The sequence below is a fragment of the Sinocyclocheilus grahami genome, unplaced genomic scaffold (assembly GCF_001515645.1).
Source record: "Sinocyclocheilus grahami isolate Dianchi unplaced genomic scaffold, SAMN03320097.WGS_v1.1 scaffold20.1, whole genome shotgun sequence".
NCBI classification, from domain to species: Eukaryota; Metazoa; Chordata; class Actinopteri; order Cypriniformes; family Cyprinidae; genus Sinocyclocheilus; species Sinocyclocheilus grahami.
The window spans coordinates 1,665,032-1,687,387 of record NW_015505199.1 but is presented as its reverse complement, the minus strand read 5'-3'; the positions used below and the strand labels follow the sequence as shown (position 1 = coordinate 1,687,387).

Below are 22,356 nucleotides of genomic sequence, written 5' to 3'. Positions count from 1 at the left end.
AGAGGAGTGTGTAAACAACAGTCGCTGAAGCGAAACTACAATTTAAGGTATTTCTAATCAATCCACTAATGACTAACAAGCAGGCGCATTCCTCCTCGATTTGCCTTGAAGCGCATGCGCACTCACTCGACACAAAAAGAGCACATTTTCTGAACACCAGCGTTTGTCAGATTATTCCATCTGGAGAGTTTCGTTTTGATATCATTTGATAGTTACCATATAGTTTTCTGTGAATTTATATAACTGAATATAATGTTTTTATGTTTGTTGATGGAGAATTCATGGGCACAGCAGTAGCCTAATTAATTTAGACTTTAGGGGGGAAATATGTTTTTTTTTAAGTGGAACAGTAAATTTAGACACTTTGGGTAAGATGACCCCTTCTGAAATGGGACAAAATACTCCTGAGGCATTTTTAAGCTATTATTTTTAAATAATTATTAAATTTCAAATATCTTGTTTTTGACATAAGGTCTTGAGTATTAAATTACTACCTTATATAGAAGTGAATAATTAAAAGTTATATCAGATGTAGTTTTAATTTATTTCCCCTAATAATATATTGGATCATCCTGTGCATGTACATTGATACACTGGGGGCCTCTAGCACATGCTCCCCTTACTACAATTTTTTTTTTTATATGAATATTTATTTAATTTCTTTTTATCAAGTAGCCATATTAACCTTTTGGAATTGTGTTAAAATGGTGAACCCAACTTGAGAGTGAAAAGATTATACAACATGCAAGGTACAGAGAGACACTTTATTCAAAGGCATTGTTTCTCAGGTAAGCCACAAACACAATTAAACAATGTACGCTCATAATAAAATCAAAAAGGAAATGGTCATAACTGTGGGAATGAAACACCCTACATCACCATCACAAACCACATTAGAGCACACAATAATATAAAACTCCATGAGATGTCCCAGATAAGCAAGCCTCTGGTTTAGCCATATTACTACAGTGGCCTCGGCTTGCAATTTGATAAAAAATTATTTGACAAAGCAACACATTTTTGGTTTATAAAAAGAATGAAATACACATGTCTTTATATGTAAAAAGAAGAGGAAAACATATTTAAGACAAATAAATGTAACCTTAACACATTCTAATGATCGCTTCTTCCTTGAAAATACCAGAAAATAAGAATAAATGAATTGAGTGCAGTGATTGGGCAGTGATATTCACTTTGGCATGTTGTGATACAAGAAATGGGATGGAACAGGAAATAGTTGAGTATGGCTTCGCTGACATGTTCCAGATCAGGTGCATTTATTCATGCAAAGTAGCAACTCCATGCGGATGGCGATGCGAGTGTGCCAACCAAGAGGGAGGATACGGATGTAACGTGCTACGATAGGTGGACGCAGAAGGTTCTGGACTGTGGAAGAGCGGTCAGAGTTTCCATAGAACATCTGAGGGGGGAAAAAGTAAGTGTTGAAAACAATTAAAACCAATATTTATGTATTCCTTCAAAGAAATAGTGATTTTTTTTCAATCCTTATTATTCTAGGATGGGCTGGAATACCCTATTGTTTCCAGTTTGGTCCTTGTAGTAGATCCAGTTGAGTTTCTCATTGGTGTGGTACTGCACAGTGTACTTGGTAACCCACTCATCAGAGTCACAGCGGCCCTGGGTCAGGAGACCAGAAACCACTTTGACCTCCTTCAGGTCAATCTGAAGCCACTGGTTGCTATCCTGCAACTTAGACAGCCAGGCACACCTTGGACAAGAGAGAGAGAGAGAATCTATATATGCAAAATAGTCCAAGTATCTTTAAGATTGAAATACCTAAAACTGTTTATCAAGATTGTTTCAGTAATACTCTGTTCAAAAGTTTGGGGTCTGTAAGACTTCTAAATGTTTTTGAAAGAAGTCTCTTATTCTCACAAAGGCTGCATTCATTTGATCAAAAATACAGTAAAAAATTTAGTGAAATATCATTCCAATTTAAAATAACTTTTTTCTATTTTAATACACTTTAAAGGGAAATTTATTTTGGCAAAGCCATTACTCCAGTCTTCATTGTCAAATGATCCTTCAAATATCTTTCTATTATGCTGATTTGGTGCATTTCTTATTATTATTACACATTACAGTTGTGTTGCTTAATATTTTGTTTTCAGGGTTTTTGATGAATAGGTCCATTTAATGCATATTTTAATCAATTTAATTCATCCTTGCTGAATAAAGGTATTCTTTTTTTTTTTTCAATGAATCTGTATGTATATAGAATATAGATAAATTAAGAGAATATATTAGGACTAAAAGAATAGGAAAATTCGTAAATTCGTCTTTTTATTAAATAGATTTATTTGTTATAAGAGAGTAAAGTTGAAGATTTCTCTATTTAAAAATCCAGTTGGCTTTTTTAACTGAAAGAGGTGACTTCTGTTCCAGCAGCCACTATACTAAGAAATATTTCAGAGAACTCACCCAAATCCTTGGTTGTTGAGCCTTGCTTTGCTTGGAATCCAGGAGGAGAACCAGCCTGTGTACTGGTCTTCATTAGAGCAGCTGATCTGATCTGAGGTCACAGATCCTGCCTCAAAACCCAGGGGCTTATGATAGGGACACTCTGGACAGTAAATTGAGAATGTGGTTAATATGTATCTTTGCATATACTGTAATTTGAAGTAAAAACATAAACACATCTATGTCAGTTTGGCTCCAACCAGGCTTTCTGACTCTACAGGCAGCTCCAAATACCAAAAATCTATGGACAGGCCCATTCAACAAAAGCCTGCAAGATATCAGACATGTCTGACAGGAGGCTTAATGAAACATTAGTCACGCAATCAGAGAGATTTCTTTGTCCTGCTGTGCTAAAGAGAAATGGACAAAGCGTTAATCTGGCGGCTCTGTAATTCTGTGCTTCCACTCTTCTGCTCGTGACTTTACAATCCCAAAAGCTTTAGTTCCCCATAGTGAAAGATCAACATCCATTAAGACTTTAGCTTGACAGATGGTCACGTTCCACACTTAAGCTCCAGTCCTACATCAGTGTTTTTACATAAAAGTCCCTCTTTTCAAGGATTTAGGATGTTCTTTGTGACAAACCCACTTCCAGTTTTGATTTAGATGAAATCAAGGGAAAATCAATGCATTCAGAAGTCGTGAATTCTAAACTGAATTTCTCTTTTTCAGAGTGTCTCTTTAAAAATATCTCCAAAAGTAAATGTTGATAACTGAACAGTACCTTCCATTGCATGGTCAAACATATAATGGAAGTCAAAGGGAAACAAAGCTGTAGAACAAAAAAGAAAGAAAGTCATACAGGTTTGGAATGACAAATGATAGAGAATTAACTTAAATTCAGTTATTTTTTGTAAACGATCCCTTTTAATGGTCAATGGTTTAATTGAGTGGACCTAATCTTGTTTTGGTAATCTCGGCATCTCAACATAATGGGATCCATCTCTGATTCTTGCTCCATTAAAAAAAAAATCTCAGCTTTTCATTTAATTTAATTCTAACACATCAGTCTTGGAGGACTCCGAACACAAGTTGCTCTGTGTTAATGGAGCATGTCTGCCCTGTGGTGGTGTGCCAATGGGATGCGGTGATGGCGCACATGGCCCAGGTGAAGCTGCAACCAAATGATTAATGACTTTCTGCACCACTGCAGGCGAAGGCTTGCCCGGCAGCCAGCTCATTCACACATGTCCTGCCTTCTGTTTTTAGAGGGCACCAGCTAGTGCTAACTAATCCTTTCATCTCAATTCCCAAAGAGTCAATGTTAGTGCAAAGCCCCATTCACAAGTTTCGCTCTCCTGACAAAATGAGCATAAATGATTTCAGTGGTATTTGATTCACAATTCACCCTCAGGCAGTAAAAACAGTGCTATCTAGATAACGAAGGAAACTGATTCATCACATGTTTAACACGTTTGGAACCACTTCTTCATAATGGAGTTTATCCAAACCTGGACAAAGCCTACAAAGCACTCACACTTAGGTTACAATTAGTGCTTATTACATTTTAAAAGAAGACCGTAATGTGATTCTTAGAATGCATTTTTTCGTCCATATTTCTTACAGTCCCTTTCTCTTTTTTTTTACCTGGCATGCAGTCCATCTCCTGTCCCCTACTTGATGAAGAACCTTTAGAAAGCAACTTGCTAGAGGAATCACAGTCACACTTGCAAATTTTCCCAGCCCATGTGTCGTTGCCCTCGCCATCCTAAACACATATTAACATTGCCATCAATATTTATCTTTTAATTGTCTCTGATATCAATAGCAAATGTTTTTAATTACCTCTTGTGCTTGCAGCCCAATAAAACCTGGATAAAATGTGGAAGAGTAAAACAGCAACATTTCATTAGGCTATAAATAAAATTGTAATACAGCTGAAATGTTTTATTAACATTTAACATTCACAATCATCTTTATTAACTTTAGTATATTTAGTAATAGTTAAATTATTTCATTGTTCTGTCTTTAAATCTGATAAAAAAATTTTTTTTTCCAAATTTGAATATTAATTTCTGCTAATTTAATGAAAATAATACAACTCAATAACACATACCTTCAGACACCAGCAGGACGGCCAACAGAAACGTGTTCTGCTGTCTGTACTCCATGATGTTTATTTTTCAAGTGGTGGACCACTGCACTGATATTAAAGGTGCTGGATTACTGTAATCCACAGAGCACTAATGGCTTTATCTAATGCCCTTCATCTCAAAGCTCCTCCCTTTACTTCTGAAAGCTAGTTTGAAATTGTTCACATCCCAGTCGGACCCTTGTCTGTTAAAAAAGGGAGAAATAGCCAAATGAGCTCAGATTATAAAGCCGGATGGTCACCTTCTGTGACCCAGTTAATGGTTCAATGCATGCAATTAACTCAATTAAACTTCCCCGGCAATCTGTTGATGCAAATCACTACATTCAATATGCCATCTGATGGAGAGACAAGATGAAGGCTGGTTTCTTTCTTTTCAGTGCAGTGTCACCTTTCTTCTGTAGTTGCTATGGTTCATGATCAATTATTTCATTATGTACAGGTCTTCATTGTTTTTTTTTTTTTCATTAATAATGTCAAAGACATAGATTTCTTATATGCTGGCAGGTGTTTGCAATGAAATGACGCATGCTGGAACACAGCTGGGTAGACATTGTTTTAATTGTTATTAATTACAGCAGAATATACATTATAAACACTGTTAAGAGTCAGACATGCCCAGACTTAAATCAAATGTTAGGGTGCTGTTTCCCACTTGTACCCTAAAGATAACACACAAACAAATAGTCTTCACAAAAGACATAGACAAAGTGCTGAGTGAGTGGTGGTGATTATGCTTGAGCTAAATGTTGTGCATTGGTGAATAAAGTTACAAGCAAATAACTTTTGATAGATGAAGGCCCAGACAGATTCTGCACTTTTATCTAATTGTTTGTACTGATTTTGTGGCAGAAATAAATATGGAAGTGTTTGTTAAAACTATAGAGTACTAGACTCTTACTGGCAATTGAAAGAAACAGTAAAAAGCCTAAATGTGTCATAAACGAACATGCAAGCGGTGAGGGATGTGAAGAAGTTTGCAGATTCTGTATGGGCCTGAAAGATGTAACCAAAATGATGGCAGTTGTCTAAATAAAAGTCACATCCCGATTGGTTGGATTTTTGACAGCTACTGTATGTTGTTCATGTCAATCCTGTCAAGCAGAAGGGGAAAGGACACAATTTAGGGATAGACCACATTGTCAATTCAGCAAACAGGATTCAAACAGACTGCAGTAACTCAGCAAAACAGTTCAACATCTAATAGGAACAGTCTTAACATTTATATAAAATAAAAACAGATATCTTTCTAAGTACATTCTATGACAGACTCAGAAGTCAGTCCACTAAAATAAAAAAAGAGAGTGACAGATATGTATATGAACTCATATGACAGATGCTCTTCTGCCAGAATAAACTCTTTTTCCTGATAAGATTGTAAACCTTTGGCCTTGCATGACTTCACAATGGCTTTAATTGGCACACAACGGCTTTAGACAAAAATGTGGTGATTTCAATACTTAAAGGTGGAATAAACATTATGAAATGTCTAAAGTAGAAAAGAGAGAACTGTTTTTGATAACCATGAAAGACACAGATGCAGCTGACCACTGGGCCTTATTTAAGACTTACATTCTTATGGAGATATAAACATTTGTCCAATGGTAAACTGAAAAAAAGGTAAATGCATTACATTCCAAGAGGATACAGCTTCTAGTCATTGCCAAGCCACAGAAAATGAACAGCCATTCACAAATATGAGGATCAATGAAGATGCCCAATATATTTAATCTATTCTGTGCACTTCTGGGGACGAACCTGAATGTTTATATCCCTGCATTCAACAGCTCAGACACTGGAAGGCTAACAGGCATCCTATATGGATGATAGATGCTACAAGCCAATATAAGACAAGCTGTCTATGGCTATTAAACCATGACAGATGAGTTGTCAGTACCTGCAGGTATACTTAAACATGGCAGTGAACCAAGAAGCACTCTGAATCACCTTCAAAATATCCTTCAACATACATTTAAGGCAGTCAAAACCCTGCTCATTCAGTCCATATATAAGGTGAATAGAGGTGAAGTGGGACACAATTTGTCAGTGTAATTTTTAAAACATAATCCAAATGGCAACAATGTCATCCTGTAGTAATTTAAGATAGAATATACACATTATTATAGGATCAGCTATATTACTGTTTAAAAGCTTGGGGTTGATACGTTTTTTGAAAGAAGTCGCTTATGCTCACCTAGGCTGTATGTATTTGATCAAAAATACAGTAAAAACAGTAATATTGTGAAATATTATTACAATTTCAAATAACTTTTTATATATATATTTTAAAATGTAATTTATTGACGATAAAGCTGAATTTTCAGCATCATTACTCCAGTCTTCAGTGTCACATGATTCTTCACAAATCATTATAATATGCTGATTTGGTGCGCATGAAACATTTATTATTATCAATGTTTAAAAAAAAATTTTTTCAGGACTCTTTGATAAATAGAAAGTTAAAGAACAAATTATTTGAAACATACACACACACACACACATATATATATATATATATATATATATATAAACCTAAAACAAATTTTAAAACAATATTGTGTATTCACTCTACAATATCACACCACTATCAGACTCCATTTTGACAGAAATTACAGAATGGTCATTTCTGCCCACAAAGATGCAGCCCTTCTGAAATCAGTTTTCTGTTTTAGCGCTTAAACTAGCTTTGTAGTATTTTAGTACTCTGGGATAGGGAAGTGGTCATTTTTTTGCATGTTAGCATGATTCTACATAAGTTGATTTGAAAGAAAAAACATAACATTCAAAACAAAATAATGGTGCTTCGCAAACCAGAAGAAATGCAGAATCAGCGACATTCTACATGCTGCAAACGTAGGTTTTGTAGCGGGTTAACAAGACTAGTTATAGATTACCAGTCGCAGGCGACCTCACCACAGCTGGCGACAGCCAAACTATTTATCTTGGCAGTCCTAACAGCTGGCTGATGAGAACATTACCTGGCACCACAGAGACCGACTGTGCCAACGTACTGCAGATTAAAGGATGTTCGAGCGTTTATGGACAAGGTGTTAATCCAAAGTGATGCAATCACATTCAGGCCAGGATGAAATACTCTCAAACAGGCAGACCGCATTACTCAGGAACAAAGAGTTTCATTTCACTAATATTAACCTGAAAATATGCAACAAGAAAACAAGAGGTTCCAAAAAGGGGCTTTTCGAACAAGCACATAGAAGTTGATTCTCATCTCTTCCTACAAATTAAAAAACAACAGTTTGTTATTGCATGGCAGTTTAACCATGAAAGACAACACAAGAGTTTAAAAGAACATAATGACTAAACACGATTGCTGTCAGATATATGATGTGAGATATATAGAATATAAATGATTCAAGATGTTACTGAAAATTAACTTGGTTATTTCATTATGCATAACACACTGAAATAGTGCCAAGACAACGGAATCAATAAGATATAAATGAGAACCGATAAAATAAACATGACTTTTGATGTAAATGTCAAAGATACTGTATAGACTAAATCTGAATGTGTAACTTGAACATAAAACATCCAAATCCAGTCCTGTGAAAGACAGAGCTCATATACTGTAGGTAGATAAGGTAGAAGATTAGATAGATACAAAATTCTGTTTTAAATCAAACACCATATCAGCACAAACACCTGTGAAATGTCTGTTTAAAGGGCACCATTTATAAACAATACTAATTTTAAAAAAAATTGTTCCCAGGACACATTTCACTAGAGTTATTTAAAATGAAAAATGCTCTGTCACTCTCTTTGGGGGGATTTTGTAAGAAACTTCAGTTGTTAAGCAAAGTGCCTGTCGTGATAATCAATGTAAATGAATAAAAATGTAACACTCTGCTGCAACTCTATGAAGGATGATAAATTCACCTCAAAGTTATGATATATTGCTCTGTTTGCATTGGTATTCAAATGCCTGGAATTCTTAATATAGCTATTTTGCATATTTCATATCCATCTCATTTCAATCTATATTAGTAGAATATAATTTAATGAAATGTACAGTGAGATAAATCTAAAGCAAACACTGAAGGCCTGAATGAAAATGTGCTGCGTTTCAGAGGCCACTCAAAAATCTTACTGCGTCTCCCACCTGCCCTCCCGGCTAACAGATCAATAACTGCATTACGTCTTTGAAATCCTTTTACCAGGTTCTGAGGCAATGCTTTTATCTCTTCAAAAACATGCGGTTAAACTGATTCAAATAAAAATAATAATAATAATACTATTATTCAGCAAGGATGCATTAAACAGTCAAAAAATACATTTATAATGTATTCGATTTCAAACAAATGTTGTTATCTTTCTTTCATCAGAGAATCCTGATTAAACATATCATGGTTACCACAAAAAATATTAATCAGCATAACTGTGATATTAATAAGAAATGTTTTTGAGCGTCAAATCAGCATATTAGAATGATTGCTGAAGGATCAGGACTGCTGATATTTCAGTTTTGCATCAGGAATAAACTACATTTTTATACAGATTAAAATAGAAAACAGTGATTTAAAATTGTAAAAAATATTTCACAATATTACTGTATTTTTGATAGATAACGAAAACTATTAATAATAATAATACTATTATTCAGCAAGGATGCATTAAACAGTCAAAAAATACATTTATAATGTATTCGATTTCAAACAAATGTTGTTATCTTTCCTTCATCAGAGAATCCTGATTAAACATATCATGGTTACCACAAAAAAATATTAATCAGCATAACTGTGATATTAATAAGAAATGTTTTTGAGCGTCAAATCAGCATATTAGAATGATTGCTGAAGGATCAGGACTGCTGATATTTCAGTTTTGCATCAGGAATAAACTACATTTTTATACAGATTAAAATAGAAAACAAAGTGATTTAAAATTGTAAAAAATATTTCACAATATTACTGTATTTTTGATAGATAACGAAAACTATAACGTTTTAATAATTGTTCTAATTCTTTGAGAATTTGTCCACAACACGATAACAATGATGAATCACTTTCAAAACCATTTCTTCCACATGATAAATAATAAAAACATTGACAGCCAATCAGAATCCATCCTGCTTTAAAGAACTTGGGCTTTAAAAGTAGCATGTGCTTAGAATAAACAGAATGTTATTGTGTGTCAATATGGATGCTAATATATTATAGTTATCTTTATAGATACGCTGTTGGTGTGAATTTTTTATTTATTTTACCTGAGGCTGCACATCTGTCTGCTTTTCAGGCCAAGTGTTGTCCCTGTCACGATCACGATCCCTCTCACGGTTTCGATCCCGGTCACGCTCCCTGTCCCTTTCCAGATCACGTTCCCGGTCGCGATCTCGGTTGCGGTGACGACTGCTGTGATGAGACGAGGATTTGACTGGTCTTTGTATCACTAGCTGGTCTTGCTGAGCCTCACTAGGAACCTGACACACAGGACACACCAGTGAACTCACCTGAATGCTGGGACTTAAGTACAATAAATCTCCTCTCCAAACAAAAATTCACCCATAATCTCGTGCATTAGGCCAGAAAACTGGAAACGTGCTGAAATACTGCCCTTTTAACCAGTTCATGGCATCCAGTTGATTACGATGGAAACAATTTAAGAATTAAAAAAGATATCATTCCAGTGACCAGCTTTTACAAGTATATCTGGAGAGCATGAATTTTTGAAGATAGGTAAAGACCTTAAGTGTTTCGGGACGTGCCCAGTTTCTGACCCTTTGTACCAAAATGTGCAAGAGTTTGTGTACAGAAGACAGAGAGTTTGTGTGTGGAAACATTTTGACCACTTCTCCTACTCTTTCCCAGGTTCGGAGAATGGTAAATGAGAAAACGTGCATCCTCTTTGAGCAAGTGCTGCTAAAGACGGTTATGGGTTCCATGCTTCTAACAGAACACATGCTGATGCTTTTGCGATGCTAGCAGTAACCTAAGCGATGATGTTTAGTGAGTAAAACACACAGAACCAGATCTGTTACGTCAACATATAAAAACGTCCTTACCTAATATGGTTCGACATTGATTGTCAATATTGCATTACATAAGACAACACAGTATATTAAACTATGAGTCTGTCTCTTCTACCAACTATTGAGATCATAAATTAAATGTGATATGTGCAAAGATGTATTAGGCTCAAAGACCAGTTTAAGAACAGTTTTACTTTGGCTGAAAATTCATATTTAATATATTAATTTAAACATCAACACAGCTAATTATCTTAAAATAACACAAAAGAACAAATAATTTTTTTGTGACATGTATAAAATGATGCACGCATCTGCAACAATAAATGTCTTAAATTATTTTCATTCTGGGTTGTAGTTGCATTAAAAAAAATAAAATAATAATAATAATATATATATATATATTTTTAATACAACTATATTTTTCAGCAAAAAAAAAAATTAATATAAAATTAATTTGATAAAATAATCAGCATATCATGTAATTAATTTGATTAAAAAGTTTAATATAGATCTGGATCTGATGTTTTGCTCGTTAAAAATGGCTCTGGCAAAAAAAGAAAACTAAATTGAAACAAAAAAAAAAAAGACAAAGTCATCCAGTCATAAAACACCTATACATTTAGCATGACATGCAATGAAGATGTGTTTATTTGGTAGAGCGGCGCGGTTTTATGTGAGCAATACCATGGGCTGCGGGACAACAGGGAGCACTTTGACAGAAGAGTTATGCTTTAAGCTATTCTTTGAGTTAAAGAGGGGGAAAAGGCTTTTCTTGATGCTCGGGTTCCTTCCTGCGTTGCCGTCCGTCTGCAATATAAGACGCACAAAACCCCAGTGGCTCATTCTATTAACACCAAACATCTTTTGTTGTTGAATACAGCAGATGAACATACGGTCCTCTGGTTCAATATTTGTGGACAGAGCACAATAGAGGCAGATTCTGCCACACACATGCTGCTCGGGTCTGTAATGGTCTCCATATGCCTATTGTGGGGAAATGCTACAGAAGGCACTGAACTGCACTGAGAGTCTCTGTTGGATTCTGTCAGGCATTCATTGGACAGTGGAACAAGTGGACGGCCTCCTTTTTGGGATGATATGACCATTTCACCTTCCTTTGTGCACTGGTCAACTACTTGCTGATTGAGATGACTGAATGAACACTATGAGGTGAAATCTTGCCTATTAATTTTAGTGATAAAGAGAGACAGTATTTTTTCTATCCTAGACTATATTACCTTTTGTATAAAATAAATCATTTAAGTTCAATGACTCGCAGACAGACAAAAACACACAACACAGCAGCTAAGCAACACATATACATACATGTGGAATAACAATAATAATAAAAAAACATACACAGAAAAGGTCTCCTGGCTATTCTTACTGCATTTGAAACCATATTTAAGAGCTGAAAAAGGGAAATGCAATGAGTAAATGAATGAATGGGACATTCTTACCGGCTGTGACTTCTTCTTTTTCTTCTTTATAGCTCTGAAGAAACCTTGTTTTTCTTTTTGCTTAGGGACCTCTGGTGGGTTCATGACCATGGCCTCTGAATTATTCCTACAAATGTAATTATTAAAAGTTGAATCTCACAAAGAAACACAAAGAGATTTTGGTCATAAAATCAAATAAAAAGATTTTATTTCAACACATTTGCTGCCTAATTTCTGTAATGCAAATACAAATAATGTCATTGTAATACAAATCCAGACAACTTTTTAAATAACATCAGTATATGTAATATAAAAAAATAAACTTTTTTCAAATCAAATTTTTCACTATATTACTTACACTATATGGACAAAAGGATAAAGTTATGGGGCTGTGTTTTAGGATTTGAGATAGGCCCCTTGCTTTCAGTGAAGGGAAATCTTAATACTTCAGCATACCAGGACATTTTGGACAATGCTACGCTTCCACCTTTTTGGGAACAGTTTGGAATTTTCTATTCCAGCATGACTATGCCATGACTGTACCATCCATACCACAACCCTATTGCACACCTTTGGAATGGCGAGCCAGGCCTTCTCGTCCAACATCAGTGTCTGACCTCACAAAATGCTCTACAGGATGAATTGGCAAAAAATCCCAGAGAAACACTTCAAAATCATGTGGACAGACTTCCCAGAACAGAGGAAGCTGCAAAGCTATTATAGCTGCAAAGGGGGAACCAACTCCATATTAATGTCTATGTATTTAGAATGTGATGTTACTGTGTAATGGTCAGGTATCCCAATATTTTTGTCCATACAGTGTATGTTAGTGAAATATGACAAACATGTTTTTGACATCTTTTATTAAGATTACATAAAACAAAATATTATCAGAGAACTGGCAAATGAAAGCAATTGCTATCATCAGTGAAATGAAAGAGAATGTAAAGTGGGCATGCTTTATTATTTTCTGCACTCACTGTTGCCAGAGACATTTCAAAACCATCAAAGACACTAATTATTTTTACATTGAAGCTCTGTTTATTTCATTTGAAGCCAAATATTTCATGTTGTCACTTCCAGCTTAACAAAGCATTTCATCTTACAGCCATGGTATATGCGTACAGAATCATTTATTTGTCTAGATCGAGCGTGTGCTGACTCAACAAGCATGTTCGCTCACCAGGGGTCGAAATTGGTCTGACGTTTGGGGTGGTTTGTCATGGCTGTGCTTTCCGCTGGCACTCTGCTTTGCCCAGTACTCTCATGGAACGAGTTGTCAGGTCGAGGAGAAGGGACTGCACAAAAGGACAGAACAAATAAAAGCTAGAATATCAAAGCTTAAGTCAAACATTCTTACCACATATATAAATACATATACATTTTCTTTAAATATAATACTTTTATTCAGGAAGGACACATTAATGTTATCAAATGTTATAGTACAGACATTTATAATGTTACAAGAGGTTTCTATTTCAAATAAATGCTATATTTGTAAACTTTATATACACATTAGAGAATGCTAAAAAATTATCATGGTTTTCCAAAAAAAAATTAAACAGCACAACTGTTTTCAGCATCATAAAAGCAAGATAACAATACAAAGAAATGTTTCTTGAGCATCAAATCAGCATATTAGAATGATTTCCAAATGAACATATGACAATGAAGACTGGAGTAATGATGCTGAAAATTCAGCTTTGCCATCACAGGAATAAATTACATTTTAAAATGTATTAAAATATAAAGCAGTTATTTTAAATAATATTTCACAAGATGTCAAGTACATTTTTTGGGTACCTCTGTAAAAGCTTCCCACTCTGCGAGGCATCGAGTCACTGTAGATGATTCTGTTCTCCTTGGACGAGGTTCCATCCTCCGTATGAGCGTCATGGTACATCCCAGCCTGAGTTACAAGAGGATGGTCACACTGCAGGATAGTATAAAACAGTAGTTCCTACAACTTACTGTACATACTGTCTTACAGTATTTGCTTGGGGAGAAAGGAATGATTAAGGAAGAGAAGCAGCAGTGTGAAAGAGAGGTTAAACTGACAGTTCACCCAAAAATGAAATTTCTGTCTTACTCAACCTCAATATCATTCCAAACCTGTGTAACATTCTTTCTCCAATAGAACACAAAAGAAAAGACTTTTGACTGTGGAAATTTTGGTTTATTCTGCTATTGTAATCAATACATCATGGAACATATGCCACATATGCAAAGTCGTATGGGTCACTTTTTGAAGTTTGAAAGCTTCAGTCCCTACATTGTAATTTCATGTAAATAATATAGAAATAGTCTTTAAAATTTAATTCACAGAAAAAAGAAAGTCGAATTTAGAACAACATGACAACGACAGAAATTAATTTTTTTGGGTGAACTGTACATTTATCTGAGATATTTAATGCTAAAGACATGAGCTAGCAGTTAATGTAGTGACATGAACATTTACAAAACATCCATATCAATGGTCTGAAAGCTAAATGTGAATTGCTTTTATGATCAATGCATTAAAAAACAAAGATAAGACGAGGCATGAAAAACAGTAGCAACTAGTGAGTGTGTAAGTGGACGCGTTCTGAGGGTCCTGTTGAGATCTCGGACCTCGTTTTTTGGGCGTTGTGAGTGGAAGGAAGCTGTGTTGTCCCTCGTAGAATCTTTAATCGGGGGGCGAGAATGAGGCTTCTCTTTGGGAGACTGGTCATTCTGCAGACATAAACACACAGCAAAATAAGCAGACACTGGGAGACACTGGGAGTGTGCATGTAATAATCAGACAGAACAAAACAAAATGCATGAATGCAGGATGCAGCAGAGCCGTATCTTAAATTAGATCACATACACACATGCAAACACATCACAAATCGAATCTCCTGAAATTATTACAGTGAACAAGTATCATTTGAAATACTGCTGTTTGCGAACGGTAGAGAATTTGTAATATTCAGACAAAGATGAACAGATTAATAAGAGGGCATCCTTGCTTGGATAGAAATATTCAAATGCTGATCACAGGAACCAACAGAGTGTATTTTAGCGAGATCAGCACCTAATATGCTACAGGACACAGAGATAAAACGAGAGCAGGTCACTGACCCTGCTCAGATCTTGCGTGAGTTCTTCTCGGGAGGAACTGGTGTTGTGGCGTGGGAGTGTGCGATGCTGGAGCTGCGGCGAGAGGAGTTGTAGGCTGCTGGCACGTGTTGGCACTCCCTGCCCGACCACCAAATTCACCTCCTGGCCGTGTGGCCGGTGTCGGTCTCTCCGCACGTACATGGAGTGGCGATGAGGTCGCTGCTGCGAGGAAAACGGGCTGGTGTAGCCGAGACCGTAAGGATAGGATTCGTGTGGGGAAGGCAGATTGTGAGCATGGCTGCCCCCTGCTCCCGCGGCTCTGCTTGGGTCCAGCGTGTCCGAAGCCTTCGGTTCATCCGGCGTCTTTTTCCGACCCGAAGAACGTCTTGAGTCCAGAGTGCCCCCTTCCAGACGCGTGTTCCCCCGGCTACTGGGACTGTGACCCTGCCGCTCCGCCCCAGCGTGCCGTTCACCTCTCGGGCTCCCAGGAGCTGCGTTTAGATCCAGACAGCTGGACGGGAAGTAGCGGGAGCCTGAGCCCGATCCCACCATGGGATCATCCAGATGGAGTCGTGTCTCGGTCAGATTGCTTACGGACTTGGTGTCATTCAGAGCTCCGTGGCTCTTAGACAGGCTGAGGAAGGACGAGGAGCTTTTGGAGGAGGATGTGGAAGGCATGGATCCGTGCGAAGATTCCATGTAGTTATGGCGACTGTGCTTGTCCCCAGACTGCAGCGTGCTGGTCTTCCCTTCCAGGAAGGACGAGTGGCGGCCTGGTTTGGATGACTTGAGGTACTTGCCGGTAGAGGTGTCCCCTCCCACAGAGGCAACTCCAGATTTAGGCCCCAGGTTGAAATCAAATTCGGTCTTTCCCTTTGTGTCTTTGGGGCTGAGTAGGTGGGGAAGGTTATTGTTGGCCAAGTCTTTGCTGCAAGAGGCCGAGCGGCTCAGGGTCTGGGCCTGGTAGCTCTTGGGGTGTAGTGTGGGACTCAGGGTGGATGAGGTCAGCATGTTGCTGCCGTTCAGGAAGCCGTCGGTGCTCCGGTGGAGGTCCTCATGGCGCGGTAGTGACGAGCAGTCCTTGCTGTTAGCCTGCCGGTGACCTGAACTCTTACTTCCGTGGCTCCTGCAGGGATAAACACAAAATATTTATATTCTGGACATTCTTGGAATTAACTTCAAGAGGTGCAACCTGAGGTGATTTTAAAACAGCATTGAGGAAGCTCCCATGTATGCTGGACACTTGTTTGGTACTATTCATTTAAATCAACTGCATTGTAAATTTTAGTTTTGTACATAAATTCATGTAAATTCATCATCTTCCATTGATGGTAAGTCTTTGTGTCTTGCCTTCATAATATGTCTTCCCAATTTTAAGTTAATAAAAACTTCTGTCTAATAATTTTGGTTGCCATCTTATCCTGGTTCACTGTTGTTATTATTAATTAAAACTAAAACTATTACAAATTGTTTGAATAGGGCTGAAATTAAAAAAAGGATCTAAAGATAAGATAAAAAAAAAAAAACTTATAAAACTTACACAAAAATTTGACATATTTCTCTGGCAACTAACCAGAGTTAATTTTTTCTAATTAAAGTTAAACAGATATATTAAAAAAAGAAGAAGAAAGTGCATCACAAGTTCTAACATTTAAATGAAAACTGAACATATAAATATAATAGGCAATTCAATAGGAAGTCAATATGCAGTATTGATTAAAAAACAATCGTCATTTTGGCAGTTCCGTTTGCTGCCACTAGTGGCTCAGAAATCACTAATTTCACCCTAAACCTAGATTCTAGAAGCAGCTATTACTGACCGGCTGGGTATGGTGTTGTCTCCGTGGTATGGTTTTCTCTTTGAGGAGCGAGGTGGGGTGGGCGATGGGACAGCTGGCCGTTCTGGCCCTCTAAGGCCCTGAAAAACTGGGTGGTTCAGACACTGTTCTGTCAGAAAGCGTTCAGTGGGGTTCAGGCACAGCAGGTTCTGACACAGTGAAAAGAGAATGAGGAAAGTCATGCCACACTAGGACAATAAAACCTTTTGGGGGTGATATGACATATGCAGTTTATTTTAAAATAAATCAACACAAAATATATCACAACTGCTGGGATTCTAAAGGGAATACTGTTCTCTAATGAATGTTGCAGACTGTTTTACCTTCATTAAATCCAACATGAGTCCATTGATGATGCCCAGGTACCTTCGATCAAGCGTCTGAGGATGACTTACAGAAGGAAACTGTAAAAAAAGCACATACATACATACTAAAAGAAAGAGGGAGGACTAAAGAATAAAGCTGTACATTTGCATATTTCATAACAAATATGGAATACTTGTGATTGATTAATTGCATTAAAAGGTGAAAGCATTACAATAGGCTGAAGCATTACAATTACTAAATAGAAACTTAAACTGAAATCAAAATAAATTAAACCTAAATAGTAATATTTAAAAAAACAACAAAAGTAAATAAAATTTAAAAAAAAATTACACTAAAAATGAAAACGAAAAATATAAAAGTAAAAGCTAATTAAAATATTAATTAAAACAATAATAGTATATAATTCCATGACATCAACACTGCATGACATCAAATACAAGTTGACTGTTTTAGTAATGGGCTAGTTTTCTTTCTTTAACCAAATCTGCAAGATAATAAAATAAATAAATAAATAAATAAATAATTAATAAATTAAAAAACAATATTTCCTATCCATCTAACTATTTACTTGGTAAGTAGCAGTGTAATTAGCTAAATAATGTATAGTCAGATAGTCATTACTACAAAATAAACCCCTACAGGGTGAAAAGCAATGCAAAAATGGCTAAGAATCATTTGCAGATGTCACTTGTGGAAACAAAGTATGGTTTAAGATGTGACTTGAGTGTCCAAAAGTGTCCAAATACTTTTTGAGGCTATGTATGTGTGAGTGTATGCGCATGTGTATGAATATTATGTACTGTGATAAGCCCTGTCAAGGCAAAGCCAGTTGTGTTTCACACTGGCACATAGCAATACATGAGTCATAGGCAGCCACTTATTCAGAATACTGGCATCCGTGCCATAGGAAAGGAGAGCAGAGAAGAGGCGATGAGAGGAAAGCACAGAACAGAACAGGACAGGAGTGAATTAGAAGACAGGTCCTTACTCTTAGTCCAGCGAAACGAGGGTTGTTATAGAACAGCTTCATCTGCTCTGGTGGTAAGGGGCCCAACACCTTCTGAATGGTGAAGAGCTGGTCGATTTCACTCTCTCCCGGAAACAGGGGCTGCCCATCACTCAGTTCTCCCAAAATACACCCCACCGACCACATGTCCACCGCCTTCCCATATGGAGCTCTGCGAGAGCCAAGAAGAAGACAAAAATAAGTCAAGAACTGACCTTCATTGGAGTCTGACATTTCCTTTAAGATAATTAAGAAAATCAATTACACATAATTAAATGTACATGTAGTTAAATTATAAACATATCAGTAAAATAGTTGAATTATTTTTTATCTTTTATTGACAGATGCAAGACAAAAAACTGTTTCAGAAGAAAATGTATGGTGTTTGCCCTTGCAAAAGCTGCCATCACAGTGCTAGAATGATGAAGGTGGTTGCCAGGGTGTTGCCATGCAGTTGTTATGGCATTCAGAGGGGGTTTTAGGGTGGTACTTTGTGATTGCTAAGATGTTTTGGGTGGTTTCAGAGGATGTTTCTAGGGTGGTTTTTAGGGTGTTGCTAGGTGGTTGCTAGAGTGTTCTGGGTGATTTCTACGGTGTTGCCAGAGTGTTCAGGGTGGTTTTTAAAGTGTTTATTTGCACGTCCTATGGTGTTCAGGGTAGTTTCCAGGGTGTTCCTATGTGGCTTCTAGGGTCTGCTGGCTGTTTTTTAAGAAGTTGCTATACAGTTGTTATGATGTTTAGAGGATTTCTTAGAATGTTGTTTTGTGATTGCTAAGGTGTCCAGGGTATGGTTTCTAAGGTGTTTATGGGTGGTTGCTAGGGTGTTGCTATCCAATTGCTATGATGTTCAGAGGGTGTTTCAGAATGTTTCTTTGTTGTGGCTAAGGTCCTGAGTGGTTTCTATGGTGTTGCCCACCCCAAGTCACTGTAATGTTCGGTGGCTGTATTACAGAAACTTCCCGTCTTAATTCTTGATTTAAAGTGATAGTTTAAAAAATAAAAATTCTGTCATTATTTACTCACCCTCAAGTTGTTCCAAACCAATATGAGTTTCTTTCTTCTGTTCAACACAAAAGAAGACATTATTAATAATGTTTGTAACCAAACAGTTGCTGGTAGCCATTGACTTCCATCATATTTTTGCCATATTATGGAAGCCAATGGCTACCGTCAACTGTCTGGTTACCAGCATTATTCAAAATATCTTCCTTTGTGTTCAACAGAAGAAATAAATTGATAAAGGTTTGGTGAGTAAATTAGGTTGAGTAAATTACTTCATTTTTGGGTGAACTATCCCTTTAAGATTTGAAAAAGTTCTATTTCCTAAGTGAAATTACCATGGTTACTAAAAAGACAGGATATGATTCTAAGTTTGGATGTTTCTGAAATACAGGTCCTTAGTTCCCTAAATATAGCCCTTCAAAAGGAAACCAAAGGATCTGAAAGGCAAAAATCATACATTTGACTACTTAGAAAAGTAACAGCAATACTTTTCAAAGCAGCATGATTTGAATGTCTGTAGCACAAATGGTGCAGGACGAGTGTCATGCTTAGGGTTAAAGTTTTGTTCAAATCCTAACTGAGTTTGAACAATAACACCACTGAAAATGAAAGAGGGATGAGAAGAGTTGCATGCAGAGACAGAGGCAGATACATAGACATAAAACTGAGACACAAATCTTTGTACTAACTCACAGCAAGAGGGAGGGAGAGAATATTTATGTGGGAGGAATTTAAATGGTGAGAGTTTCAAAAAATGTTCCACCGCATTCATCTAGTCTAGTGGCAGTGGCACACACTAGAAAATAACGCTTCAATGGCGACAAAGACAAATAATCATGCACCGCACTCTTGATGTCACATCTAATGGATATATCAAATCAACATGTTTAAAAACGGATGTGCCCTCAATGAACATTAGTGATTCTATTTGAGGAGAGTTTTATTTTTCATGCCTTTAGCTTTACTGAGGAAGAGTTTTCTTTTTTTTTTAAACATGTTTTAGTTATTGTGTCTCTGGAAACAAGGTGTACTATAAATCACCTTGAAAGACAGAACAGGAAGTACAGATATGAGGACTTACCCCAGGAGCAGTTCAGGTGAGCGGTACCACCTGGTCGCCACGTACTCAGTGTAGTTAGCATCGCTGCCTTCAGAAAGATTGCGGGCAAAGCCTGCAGGGTTGGCCAGCCAGGATAGAAAGATGTAGGGAGAAGAGCAAAGACAAAAGGGTATCTGGCATGAGCAAGACTGCGCACAACATTCAGAGATCTTAATTAATCTTCTCTAAAAATAAAAGTCTTAGAGAGAAGCCTGTTGAGTGAGTCATGCTCAATTTCCGTGGCATTCAGTGTGGAGGCAACATTTAACCCAGAGTGAATATATACATTTCATCAGGAGCAGAACCTGGAGGCTGGGAAGCACAAAATATGACTTATCAGGTACTGAGACGATTGTATCTTTTGTATCTTCTAGAGTCACAATACTGCCAACTAGTCTTGGGGAAGCTACTTTGAAACTGATTGTCAAGCTACAAGCTACTCATAATTGAAATTACAATCAAGTTATTATTATTATTATTAAATATTGCTAACAAAGAGTAGCTAACTATATTTAAGCTACTGGTCAATTTAATGGGCAAAGCTAAGGGGATTATATTATAAATATATAACAATATTGAATATATTATTATTATTATAACAAATATTTATGTGTATATTGTTCATTTATGAAATTATATCATATCATTTACAATTATATCACCTTCATTTATCATTTATAAAAATATATTTATACGTAATGTCCATATATTGCTCATTTTACAATTATATCATCTTAATTTATAAAACATTTATATGTGTACTAGTGTGTGTGTTTTAATTAATTAAAAAATATATAAATTAACAATACAGTGTGTTTTTAAACACATTAACACACACGTTACATATTATAAATTATGATGATAGAATTGTAAATAAGATGATAAAATTTTTTTCTGTAACCAGATCAGTATTTATCTAGCATAAAAATCAATGACAACATAGCATATCAAAAATGGTAATGAACAGGAGCATTCATTAAATCTATTATGTTGTATAATTCTATGCCAAAATAATCTTATATAAAATAAATTGATATATTTTGTATGTTGCTAAATAAAACTACATATAAATGTGTCCCCCCCCCCCCCAAAAAAAAACTAGACAATGTTGTGCAAGCATTATAAATAGAGATGTTGGGTTGTCGCACAAAACTACACTACTAATTGTAAAATAGTTACTAAAAACACTGAAGTACTGTCACGCTATAATGAAAAATGAAAATTATAGTAGACTTGCTACTTTGAGTAAGTTACTCCCCAACACAGCTAATGAAGTCATTTTCTGTGATAGTTCAGCAGTCTTCTTTTTTATTTGGAATTTATTTGGAATGACCCAAAATCAACTCAAAATTTGCATTCCAGAGAATAAGCGCTGTCACTCAAATCTTTGCAACAGTGTGATTAGGACAAAAACAGTTTAATTCCCTTCCACTCAAATCCAATTTCAGCAAATGTTTTGTTTTGTTTTCAGACGTCACTGCGAGACTCATGACGCCTGGAAAGGAGACCAAGCATTCAGCGAGAGAGATCAGAGTGAATATGGGGGTGGAGGGTCCTGAATCAGACGAGTGAAAGCCTTTGCTCACCAAAATCACACAGCTTCAGGATATCATTGGAGCTTATTAGGAGATTTTCAGGCTTGATATCTGCAAATTAGATAAAAAGGGATGGATATTTACTTAGTGAGCTCAATTTGTGTTGAAGACTCAATTTTGTACACAAAGATTACACAATCAATTAATAAGAAATGTGGATTGAAATTGCATAAAAATAGATACAATACATCACAGATGTTATCAAAGTTGATTCTAATTACTGTTAAATCACAACTACCTTAAATACTTAATTAAAATACAATCATATTCAGTTTTAAAACTATTAATCTAACCCTAGATTAATCTAACCCTAACCTAACCCTAACATTCAATAAAATAGACACACACACACACACACACACACACATATATATATATATATATATATATATATATATATATATATATAT

General features: G+C 36.2%; 3 protein-coding genes across 3 annotated transcripts in view; all 3 read right to left on the bottom strand.

The window, feature by feature from the left end:
* Positions 1 to 766: 766 nt before the first annotated feature.
* Positions 767 to 4,654, bottom strand: LOC107555926 (retinoschisin-like). The gene is made up of 6 exons (XM_016238886.1): positions 4,538 to 4,654; positions 4,267 to 4,292; positions 4,069 to 4,189; positions 2,443 to 2,584; positions 1,534 to 1,729; positions 767 to 1,420 (listed from the first exon to the last, which is right to left on the bottom strand). The coding sequence occupies exons 1-6, from the start codon at positions 4,590 to 4,592 to the stop codon at positions 1,268 to 1,270; spliced, it is 693 nt and encodes a 230-aa protein (XP_016094372.1). The 5' UTR covers positions 4,593 to 4,654; the 3' UTR covers positions 767 to 1,267.
* Positions 4,655 to 9,256: 4,602 nt separating this feature from the next.
* Positions 9,257 to 14,683, bottom strand: LOC107556271 (serine/threonine-protein kinase prpf4B-like). The gene is made up of 7 exons (XM_016239341.1): positions 14,609 to 14,683; positions 13,802 to 13,907; positions 13,182 to 13,296; positions 12,020 to 12,125; positions 11,244 to 11,366; positions 9,798 to 10,010; positions 9,257 to 9,280 (listed from the first exon to the last, which is right to left on the bottom strand). The coding sequence occupies exons 2-7, from the start codon at positions 13,899 to 13,901 to the stop codon at positions 9,257 to 9,259; spliced, it is 681 nt and encodes a 226-aa protein (XP_016094827.1). The 5' UTR covers positions 13,902 to 13,907; positions 14,609 to 14,683.
* LOC107555921 (cyclin-dependent kinase-like 5) overlaps positions 14,359 to 22,356 on the bottom strand; it is a 28,920-nt gene continuing 20,922 nt past the window's right edge. Inside the window, exons 8-13 of the mRNA XM_016238874.1 lie at positions 20,334 to 20,424; positions 18,233 to 18,422; positions 17,241 to 17,321; positions 16,900 to 17,066; positions 15,101 to 16,205; positions 14,359 to 14,710 (exon numbers count right to left, since the gene is read on the bottom strand). Coding sequence (XP_016094360.1) covers positions 14,507 to 14,710; positions 15,101 to 16,205; positions 16,900 to 17,066; positions 17,241 to 17,321; positions 18,233 to 18,422; positions 20,334 to 20,424 — 1,838 coding nt within the window. The 3' untranslated portion in view covers positions 14,359 to 14,506. The remainder of the gene's footprint in view (positions 14,711 to 15,100; positions 16,206 to 16,899; positions 17,067 to 17,240; positions 17,322 to 18,232; positions 18,423 to 20,333; positions 20,425 to 22,356) is intronic.

Bases quoted from the DNA above. Each gene is read 5' to 3' on its own strand.
- LOC107555926 (XM_016238886.1), bottom strand. From the start codon at position 4,592: ATGGAGTACAGACAGCAGAACACGTTTCTGTTGGCCGTCCTGCTGGTG. The intron at 4,190-4,266 runs GTAATTAAAAAC...ATATGTGTTTAG, and splicing joins TTGGGCTGCAAGCACAAGAG to GATGGCGAGGGCAACGACAC. The intron at 1,421-1,533 runs GTATTCCAGCCC...TTCCCCCCTCAG, and splicing joins ACCAAACTGGAAACAATAGG to ATGTTCTATGGAAACTCTGA.
- LOC107556271 (XM_016239341.1), bottom strand. From the start codon at position 13,901: ATGTACCATGACGCTCATACGGAGGATGGAACCTCGTCCAAGGAGAAC. The intron at 10,011-11,243 runs GTATTGCTCACA...CCTGTGTGTCAG, and splicing joins CTGTTGTCCCGCAGCCCATG to GTTCCTAGTGAGGCTCAGCA. The intron at 9,281-9,797 runs GTAAAATAAATA...ATGTTTAATCAG, and splicing joins AGACAGATGTGCAGCCTCAG to GATTCTCTGATGAAGGAAAG.